The sequence below is a fragment of the Falco punctatus genome (assembly GCF_963210335.1).
Source record: "Falco punctatus genome assembly, chromosome: 13".
Classification (NCBI taxonomy): domain Eukaryota; kingdom Metazoa; phylum Chordata; class Aves; order Falconiformes; family Falconidae; genus Falco; species Falco punctatus.
Window position 1 is genome coordinate 23,706,365 of NC_137593.1, and position 10,568 is coordinate 23,716,932.

A 10,568-nucleotide genomic window follows, 5' to 3' on the forward strand; every position below is an offset into this window, starting at 1 on the left:
TCATTTACATATATAACAGGCAAAATTTAGACAAATGGAGTTACATATAAATCACTTTTGGCCAACAAAGAAGTGGCAGTGGCGGCAATAAATGGGAAGTATCTAATTTAACCTTCAGAGTCTGAGCTCCGACTTTGCTGCCATGTCTGACATGAGCAGACTATATCTGTAGACCAGTTGTTCATAATGGATCCCACCACTCCCCATTATAACAGCTGTTTTTCATCAACTGACTTCTGTTTTCTTCATTGAAAAAATTACATTGATTTCTTCCTGTAAGTGGAAGTCTCTCCCTGCCTGAGTGTGCTGTGACGCTACCACTCACTGAGCATCAGCATGAGTGAATGCTGTCTCCCCAGCCCTGGCAGATCAAACTTCACCACCACCCACACATACGAGAGTCCCTACACACTTTTCCTCTTTGCCTACTGCATATGTACGTGTATTTCTTTGAAGACTAGGATATGATCTTTTCCAGATACTTAATAATAAATGAATTGAAGACAAAGGTACTGCTTCATTAGTCCTGACTTTAAATATACTAGCCTTGCGTGATGGGTCACAGTTGCTTAGGCAGCTAGTGCATTTCCTTGGTCTTTCACTGTGCTTGCAATAGAGCTGTTGACAACCACTGTCGTAACATCAGCAGCACTAACAGGTGGCTTTTTGTCATGGAGGTGAAAAAAATACACAAATTTGTATTTGCTGAGAGTCACGGAGCAGTGGAAAAGGGACCTCTGGAGCCAGTTTCCTTCTCCAAAACTAGATCAGATCAGCCATGACTTTGGCAATGTCTTGGAAACTGTTGTAAGTCGATATCACAAAGCTTCTCTGGGTAACCCCTTCCCGTGCTGAATTGCCTCCTGGTGAAGAAGTTCTTGCCAATATTGAACCTCAGCCAAGGGCCATTACTCCTTGTTATATTGTTGGGGGCTACTAGGTAGTGCTTGGCTCCGTCATCTGTCACTACCTTCCAGCATGCTGTATGAAACCAGTCCAGCTCCCTCAACCTCTCCTTGCAGACCTGTGCCCAAGATCACCAACCATCTTTCTGAACCTCTCTGGTTTCTCCGCATCTCTTTTGAACTGGGTGGCCCAGAGCTGGACATCCTATACCAGTGAAGCCTCACCAGCTCACATAGAGGAGGTTAATAACTTCATTTATTATTTTTTTTTTCCACTGACATCATTTTTAGTGAGTCCTGGTATAATTTTTGCCATATTTACACAAAGAAGGCACCACTGTCTTGTATCATGTCTGGTGCACCCTGTTGCTTTTTTGGGGTCAGCCCTGCTTTCCCAGCCTGTGCTGGCACACAGCGTTGTCCTGCCCTGGGTACAGTACGTTTGCAGTAGCTGAGTACTTCTCGTACTCAACTACTTGTTGCACTGCAAGAGGTTTCTTCCCCCCTGTCCTGGAGTTCCTAGGGCCTCTGGAATGAGGCTTTGCCATCTTAGCCATACCACTGTGTTAGTGTTGTGCACAGGCTTGCAGAGGATGTGCACTCTATCATCACCTATTGCATCTGCCTGAAAATCTTTAAATAATGACAGGGTTACACTTTGTACCTTAAAGTGCTGTGTTCTCGCAGAGTCATGAACTGCACCAGTGATAAAGTACATTTTCACATAGTCAGCTAATCATAAGAGCAAGAGCTCGGAGTATTTTTGAGCAAAATTTGTAGGGGATTTAGCAGGGGATTGTCAAGAATTTATGGAGAGGGTTTCCCAGAAAAATTATTAAATTATCCAGACTTCTGGGTGTGATTACCTTTCTTGTTTTTACTTTTTCTGTTTTTCTGTTTATTAGTTTATTCAGTTCTTGGTTGTCATAGTTACAAACCTGAAGTAGTTCCTGGGAAGGAAAAACTTAGTCTTGAAGCTGTTTTAAGGAGAAAATGGTAAAAGTTTGTGATTAAATAAGTAGATGAGAGCCATACGTTGCTGTCAGATTGGGGAGTTAAAATGTATTTTCAAATCATACACTTCGTATATACAGTTTATTTGGTAGAACACATTCTTTCTCACACATATTTCATATGCAAAGTAATATGAAAGTTGCAAAAAAGAAAGGTTAACTCATATCGAAAAGGGTGCAAGTTTCTGAATGATCGAGACAGTAGCAAATAATGTTTTGAAAACCTACTGTTTTGGAAAGCTCTTCCTCTTGCTCCTCTGCAGATAATGGCGAAGATGATGATAAAAACCTTTCTTTGCCTGAGCTCCTTGCGTGCCTCAGCTGTGGTCATAGTTTTAGTACTAACAAGTTTTAAAGTGTTCCTTTATTAGGCCAAGTATTAGATATGTGCAGGTGTCCACTTGCACAATCAATTATTTCCATGGAAATCAGTTAACAGCAAATTGTATTTTCAAAACTGTCCCCCTTTTTAATTTGTTCCAGACAGAAGATAATTGCTTTTCGCATTTTGAAGAAAGGGAACATCTGCCCCAGAACGAAGACTTGATTACAAGCAATGTTAAACCATTTTTACAGCTGTTTTTAAAAGGCACAGAAATGGTTTCCCTGGTGTGAAAGTGTTTCTGGCTAAGAACATAAACCATGCCAATACAATGGTACAAGAAATGGCAGGCTTAAATTGCAACAAGGAAACCTTTAGTGCAGACTCAGAACCAAACTTGCAAATGGCGTAAGGATGGTGACAAACCAGGAGTTTTGCCTGAGAAAGGTTGAGGAATGCCCAGACACATTTTGTGAGGTGTACGGTACAGGCTAGAAGGACTTCTCTAAGGAATGAGGTGGACAAAGCTGGTCCAGTCTTCCAGCTGGGAGGGAGGAGTGTATCAGACAGGTGGTCTCTATTTTTCTGTGATGCAGGGCTTGCTTCCCTAATTCCCCTCCTTCCAGAAAGAATGAGGAGACAGGCAGAAGAATTTCATACATGTGTCATGTTATATCTTTGATTGAAATACAGTTATATAGAAATACAGTTCATCATATACACTCTTTCACTAAATGCTATATTTGAAGGGGTTCCTCTGGTTTTCATGTGCAAGAACAGTTTTAAAATTGCAGGAGAAAACCATGCTGATTCCTCAGCAAAGATAATCAGAAATGTTTGTTGCTCAAGGAATTGCTGGTACCTAAGATACCCTGCTGGGGTTGTACACTGGGCAGCCTGTCTTCCATGAAAGAGCAGGGGCTGCTGTCCTGTGTAGCAACGCTGACCAGTGCGTAAAGCTTACAGGAGTGAGGATTCATTATTATCCTGGGCTGGCAAAGATGTTCAAAGCAAATGAGCTCCAACAGTGCCCTTTTGTAAAATTTACAGAAGGAAAGAACAGAGTCAGACTTTTGGCCAGATACTGCCTTTTAACGCTCAGATTTCTTCTGAGTTAGAAAGAAGGTTTTGAATAGTTATTTCTATATTTGGCCCTTAGCAACAGCTTTCTGATCACACTGGCAAAAGGAAAACTGGTGCAGCAATGACAAAGGCTGATTTTAAGTGGCATTCCAGTGATCTGGGTAGTTTTCCTCTGGCAATCCTTTTCACATTTAGTAGATACTGTCAAGTCTAATGCTTCTTTTGATGTCACTTCGTCACTTTGCTAATGCTGGTTCTTTTTTCCAACATTTTTTCCCTTTTCATCTTTAAAGGGAAGAAAAATATGGAACAGATTCACATTCACTGGAAAAACATTGGTCTTCTCCCTCCTGCACCCTCCCTGCTACGGCCAAAGTGATGCTACTGCTGTGTCAGGAATAATGCTGTCAGTGTCCTGTGAGGCAAGTGGGAGCCAAGGGAGAGGTGTTTTTCCACTGCTGGCAGTCCCATCATGTGGCACAAGGCTTAAAGACAGGACATAGTTCAATAACCTTTTTCAGGCGTGTTTTCTCACGAAATTCTTTTGCGGCAAAGTAATAAAAGATGGCATCCAGGCAGCAGTTCAGGTTGGCTAATATCATTGCCACCTGAATGAAGAGGCTGATGGTTTGCTTCAGACTGCAGTCCACTATCACATGCTGTCTTACCAGGCACTGTAGGCAGATCCCAAGGTGAACGGGTGTGAAGCACACCAAAAACACCACAAGGTTGATAATGACTCGTGAGGAGCCACTGCCGTCTGCCTTCTTTTTAGCTTGGCTTTCGTGATTCAGCAGAATCCAGATGTTTTGGGCAGAGCAGAAAACCATCACAGCAAGCGGGATCAGAAATCCAAAGATTTCCACAGAAACAATGAGGGGGATGCTCCATGCCTGTTCTGACATGTTGTAAAAGCATTTTAAATAATCTTTCTTGTGAAACACGTACATTGGGCTGCTGCAGAGCCAAGCTACTGCCCAGATGAAGCAGCAAATCAGGATAGCCCATTTGGGGGATTGGTTAACTCGACTTTCAAATGGGTGCCTTATGCAGATATATCTGTCAACAGTAATGCAGACAATGATAAAGATACTGCCGTACGTGTTGACAAAATAGAGGGACTCTATGAATGAGCACAAAAGTCCCGGCGCCTCTGTGATAGAGTAGTACACCTTGAGCGGGAGTGAGAGAAGCAGCAAGACATCTGCAAGCGCGAGATTGATCATGTACACTGAGGTTCTCGTCTGTTTCTTCCAAAAGCAGCAGAACACGGAGAGGGCCAGAGTGTTGAGAATCAGCCCAAGAATGAAGGTGGGGATGGAGATCCCCAGCCGCAGTGTCTTTGCTAATCTGTCGATATCAGTAAAATTGCATTCTTTGCTGCTGTTGGTCATTTCTCCCCTAAAACAAAAGAGAGAATGGGTTGGAAATGTGTAGGGTTCCCAGTTAATGCCTTGATATATCAGAGCAAGATACTTTCAAAGACAACTCTGGGCTTTTTTGGCTTTGAGCTAGACACTTCACAAATCTTTGGCTATTATTGGAAGCAAACCCTCATTTCAAGGACAGAGCTTTCAGTTTCCAGTTTGAGTGGGTTGATCTATTATAAAGGAGCCTGATCCTTGATAGCAGGTAGTCATCATCCACTGACTACCATGCCCTTTAAAATAATCCTTTTCAGATGTTGAAGAGACTGACCCATTCAAACATAAGTTTTCAAAACCCGTAAAGTGTATTGGCTGTCTCTAGTGATTTGTATGTCTATTAAAATTTCCATAACACTTACGTTTGGTTCCTTTGCTGCGCAGAAGTTAGTGAAATTATTGTTCCGTATTAAGGCAGGTCAGACTGATAGCTGGGACTTTACTCTGACATCCATGATTCCTTATGCATCAGTAGCTTTTGCTGATGTGCTTTTACTACACCTGCATTTCTAGGAATATTTTAATTTCATGTAGTGCTTGTATCTGATGCAGTTCTTTAGAAGATCAGCTTAAGAAGACTGATCTTTTATCTAGGTGCAAATTGAGTAAGCACATTTTCTAGCTGTGTTAAACTTTCAGCATTGGTTAAATTTTGGGTTTGCAAGTACTTTAGAGTTTTAACTGATAATCTTAGATAATCTGACAAAGATTATCCATTAGAAAATTATTATTAGCAAATGGAAGGCATGACACCTTAATAATACTGTTTTTTAAAGAAGTATGATTTGTGTGTAACAAGCATTATTGCCATTCTTAAATATATATAGATATGCTTTAAAAAGCTATGCCTTAAAAGTGCTTTTTTTATAGCCTCTTTAAATCAAAATCACAAAAAATCCTATTGTAGGAGAAGTTAAAGTTCCCAGTCCAGCTCAGCCAACAAAGTAGCTCAAAAAAAATTTAGGAATAAGCGAAGAGGTTTTAAGAACTTGATCAAGAAGACAAAAAGCAATGGGTAGCTCATAAGCATTACCAAATGCAGCTAAACTTTGCTAAAGAAACCAAAAACCAATTGGATAAAGATATTTTTGTTGTTATTTACACGGTAAAGTAAAATGTGAAAGAGAGAGAAGGAAATGAAGAACAAGTAGGTCTGCTAAATATTAACGGAAGAGGTGGCCTGGGGTTTTGCCAAATCACATACCTCTGCTTTTCATAGGGATGCTGGTACTGTGCTGGAGGTCAGAGGTGGGTTGACTTACAGGAATCATTGAGTGAGAATGGAAATAACTGTATCTGAACACAGAATGCTCACAGAGCTTAACATGCTCATATTAGTAAAAACAGTTTATTTCCAGCTCAGATTACAGAAAGAAGAGGCACATAAAGATGAAGGTCCAACCCAGTAATTGTCACAAAGTATGCATATTATTAGTGTATCTGGAAAAGGATCAGTCTAGTTTATCCATTGAAGGAAAGAGTGTCAATCGTAATTAAAGCAATTTTGTAACTGTTGAGTCAAAGCTTCACACAGGTTTTTCAAGAAAACTGCCAAATCGGGCTTTGAAGTGTCTGCTTTTTCAGATAAGGGAAAGGCTGAAGACTGAAGGTACTTGCATTTCAGTAAAGTGTACTAGAAAAAACTGGGGGTTAGGACAAGGGCTGTTAAGTAGGTGAGGAAATGGTTGCAAGCGAGCTGATGAGGACTACGAACAGGCTGGATACAGGTTACTAGGGGAATGCACAAATTCACCAAGAATACTCCTTGGCACTGTTTCCCCCAGTGACCCCACTGTAGGAGTGGGTGTGATCTGCGAGGAGGTGCTGTTGGTCAGGGGCTGGATTTGACTGCTACTTCCAGAGAACTGGACTGAGCCACATGTGTTGGACTGTCACAGCTTTGTGAAGTTAGCAAACAGCAAAACAAAATCTGGTTGTTATCAGTGGATTTATCTGTCATAAATGAGAACAAAAAGACAATCTTGGCTTGTTAGTCAGTCTGAGATTGAGTCAATCCTATCCTTTTGAGCTAGCAAAGTGTGGCAGCTGCTTAGAAAATTATGTGATTGTGGTACATGAGAGGTGAGATAATTCCACTAAAGGTGGAGATGCATTGGTGCCACATGTACAAGGGATTTATTGTAGCTGGATGTTACTGTCACCCGAGAACAGGACAGGTAAGAGGAAATAGGATATAGGAGTGTTGTGCTGTTGTGTGAGCATGGGTGTCCTATGGCCAAAAGCATCCATTTAGCTGGGAAAAACCTGATTATGTGAAACATTTTGGGGGAGCAACAACGCCTCTTAATCCAACACTTTATGTGCTTCAGAAATGTGTTAGAAAGTTGCTTGTGATGTCTCTTAAAAGTCTGAGATTTGCTTCTGCTTTCATCAAGTTTCTATCTCACTGAATGCTTTTTGTTTAGAATGAGTACCAAATTACATGTAGCACTACTCCTGCAAATTGTTGATTTCAAGAAAGTGTTAGCCAGCTGTCATGGTTTAACCCCAGCCAGCACAGCAACCAAGTGTTATGCAGCTGCTTGTTCAGTGTCCCTGTGTCCCCCCCTGCCACCCCCCACCCCCAGCAGGATGGGGAGGAGAATCAGGGGAAAAGGTAAAAGGAATTGTAATAAAAAGAAGAGGGAGAGAGGAATAAAACTCAAAGGGAAAAAAAATAACCAAGTGATGCACAATACAATTGCTTACCACCTGCTGACCGATGCCCAGTCGGTCCCTGGGCAGCGATCAGCTGGCCTCAGCCAGCTCCCCCGGGTTTATGTACTGAGCATGGCATTCTATGGTATGGATTATCCCTTTGGCTGCTTTGGGTCAGCTGTCCTGGCTCTGCTCTCTCCTGGCTTCTTGTGCATCTGCTCACTGGCAGAAATGGGAAACTTGAAAAGTCCTTGATTTAGAGTAAGAATTACTTAGCAACAACTAAACCAGCAGTGTGTTATCAATGTTATGCTCATACTGATTCCAAAACACATCATTGTAGCAGATAGTAAGAAGAAAAGTAACTATCCCAGCTGAACCCAGCACCAGCCTTTAAACTGGTAATTTCAGGTACTCTGATGGAGTGCCTAATTCTCAAAAACCTTGTATTTTGGATCATTTTGCTCCCCTCAAGTTTAAATTTCACACCTTGAGTAATCCAAGGGAATTGTTTGCACACAGTCCGCACTGAGTAACATCTTTGCTCGAAATTATTTGAAGATTTTCATTGACAAATAACCTTGCGGTCATTTCATAAGTATCATCTTTACTGCATTGTCCAAATTATTACAAAAAATACTGACAATACTCAACCTGAAAAATACCGAACTGTACCAAATACATCTTTCCTGTATGGTAGACACTGATTACTATCTTAGTGGGTAATCACTAAGCATATAGAAGTTTCATACAGATCATGTTTCCTTCGTTCACTTATGAGAATTTTGTGAAAGATAGTGTTAGAAGCCTGTTTCCCCCTCCTACACACTGTCCCCCAGTGCTGCCAGTGTGTCACAGAAGAAAGTCAAATTACTTCTATTTCTGTCATTCTCAGATGAATTTGTGCAAATTGTTACTTACCACTGTGTTGTCTTCTGGGTGCTTGCAAACAGATTCTTCAGTGGGTGATTCCAATATTTTTTCAAATACTGAAGCCAGGCTTAGTGCTCTACCATTTCCCAGCTCCTCCTTCTCCACCTTCTTAAAAGATGGACACCATGTTTGCTCTTTTCCAGTTTTCTGAAAAAAATTCCTCAGTCCTCCACAAGTTTCCTGAAGGAATCACCTGCAGCCCTAGGATTGTTTCAGAGAGCTTTGAGAAGCCAAAAGGTAACGTAAGGACCTGTAATTAACACTACTCAGGGAAGCGTGTCTTATAGCTAGTCCAGACCCTGTGTCATCACTGCTTCATTTGTTCTCAATTTCTCCTACTGAGTGAGGATTTTCCACTTCCTATGGACTAGTTAAATGTTAATTGGGTTTACCAACAGTAGGAGTTTCTGGTTAAGCTGGCAGCAAAGGCATACTGACCTAGGAAATGGAACAGCAAGGTTTAACAGTATTCGATTCGCTACAAAATGTAGCGCAGCAGGATGCATGAATAGTTTCCTCTTTGTAGCTCAGATCTGAGCTCGTCTGGCTCTAGTTGGGATTCACCCAAGTCTCTATGTTAGCACAGATTGGAGATGACAGATTAAGTATATTCTAATCTATGAAAGCTTCATTAGCAGAAACATCCTCATCATAAAAGCTGTAACTTACTGTAAATGTAGGTGTAGCTTTAATAGTAAGGAAATGATAATCACATGACAGAACACAGCAAACTGATAATTCTTAATCTAGCTATACTACAAAAAAGGAATGAGGAAAATTCAGGTCACTGCTTCAGCAAAGACATTTCCAGCATTTACCATAATTACCCTTCTAATCAATACTAACCAAGTAATGTTACTGCTATGAAGCAGAGTTTGTTTGTATCTATTTTCTAGAACATTATTCATATTAGATATATTATTCTCTTGTGGATGCACAGAAGAGTAAGATGGCTTAGTGCAATGAAGAGCCTTATCTGCCTTATATCTCATCTGTAGCTGGATAATTTCTTATCATTTTATTCTAAGTATTTTGATTATAAGAAAATATATTTATGCTTAATACTAAAGCAGAAATATTTCTACTTTAAGCTAAGTAACGCTACATATTTGATTTTACTGTTTGATCTTCATAAAAATAATCCAGCCATCTTAAAAATAGTGCTCTACAATCAACACTGCTATTAAACTATAGAAAAAATAAGTTAAATAAGTTATTAGTTGAACTAGGAATGACTTTACCTGAATCTCAGCAAACAGATGAGCAGCATTGCTTCAGACCAGGTTGTTCTACAGAGCATGAGAGCATTTGCTTACAGCCCATACCCTAACAGTACTCTTACTAAATGGCATAACCACATCCGTCTTTTCTTCTTTAGTTTTCTCTCCCATATTTCAAAAGCACTCTGTGTTTCTTTATATAGACAAGTGAAGGTGAAAGAGTGTAAAGACCTGAGTCCTCAGCTGTTTCCACTCAGTAGTCAAGGTAGGGCAGGGAGCAGTTTGTCTCCAAAGCCAGGGTTGGTTTTGGGCTGGACTTTACCTGCTGTGAAGCAACTGAGAGCTTTCATGGGCTTGTGGTGGCTACCTCCAAATTTCCAATTATTACTTGAGCTGGAGGGGAGATGAGGAGCTGGAAAGTTGTAGGAGAGACTGTCATAGAAGTAGGGTTTCCCCCAGTTTCTGCTGTTTGCATCCTGGAGATCAGTAGTTTAGCACTCAGATGTTTTGAAAGATACAGCTACTTACACGCAAGCAGCTGTTAAGCTATTTAAAGGGAATGTGCCAGTTTTAGCCAGTTCAGGTGTTGGATTCATAACTGCAAGTCAGCAAACAAATGCTTATTGGCAAGAGGAGTGAGGTATATGGAGTACTAAGCTAGTGCCTTATATGTGGCTTATATAGTAGCCAAGACACGCTTTTCTTGAAATGAGCTTCCAACGATTTTCCATCAGTAACACTTCCCTGATGGACTCTGAAGCTTTTCCTCTGCTCTGGGAGGTGTTATGCAACGCCTTTTGGAAAGGTAATTATGCTTGCAAAGAGGGAACAGCAGGAATTTGGGGGTATTCATCTACTACTCTCTTTAGGAGATAGTGGACAAGGGTGGGACATAGCAAAGGACCCAGAGCTGCTGGTCTCAGGTCCTGGCCAGCTGTGGCTTGGTTGGGACTGACATCAGGTGGATGTTCATACTTACATAAAGTGACATAATTTACTGAAAAAAAGTT

The 10,568-nt window shown here is 40.9% G+C and overlaps 1 protein-coding gene across 4 annotated transcripts; it reads right to left on the reverse strand.

Annotated features, from left to right (window-relative positions):
• Positions 1 to 1,941: 1,941 nt before the first annotated feature.
• On the reverse strand, positions 1,942 to 10,362 carry GPR55 (G protein-coupled receptor 55). 4 transcript variants are annotated; one of them, XM_080409420.1, is made up of 5 exons: positions 9,580 to 10,362; positions 8,327 to 8,539; positions 7,457 to 7,627; positions 5,952 to 6,187; positions 1,942 to 4,724 (listed from the first exon to the last, which is right to left on the reverse strand). In XM_080409420.1, exon 5 carries the CDS (start codon positions 4,715 to 4,717, stop codon positions 3,794 to 3,796), a length of 924 nt encoding a protein of 307 aa, XP_080265546.1. In that variant the 5' UTR covers positions 4,718 to 4,724; positions 5,952 to 6,187; positions 7,457 to 7,627; positions 8,327 to 8,539; positions 9,580 to 10,362; the 3' UTR covers positions 1,942 to 3,793. The 4 variants fall into 4 exon arrangements, with proteins under 4 accessions (XP_080265546.1, XP_080265545.1, XP_080265544.1 ...); XM_080409419.1 differs by lacking the exon at positions 5,952 to 6,187; XM_080409418.1 differs by lacking the exons at positions 5,952 to 6,187; positions 7,457 to 7,627.
• Positions 10,363 to 10,568: the final 206 nt, after the last annotated feature.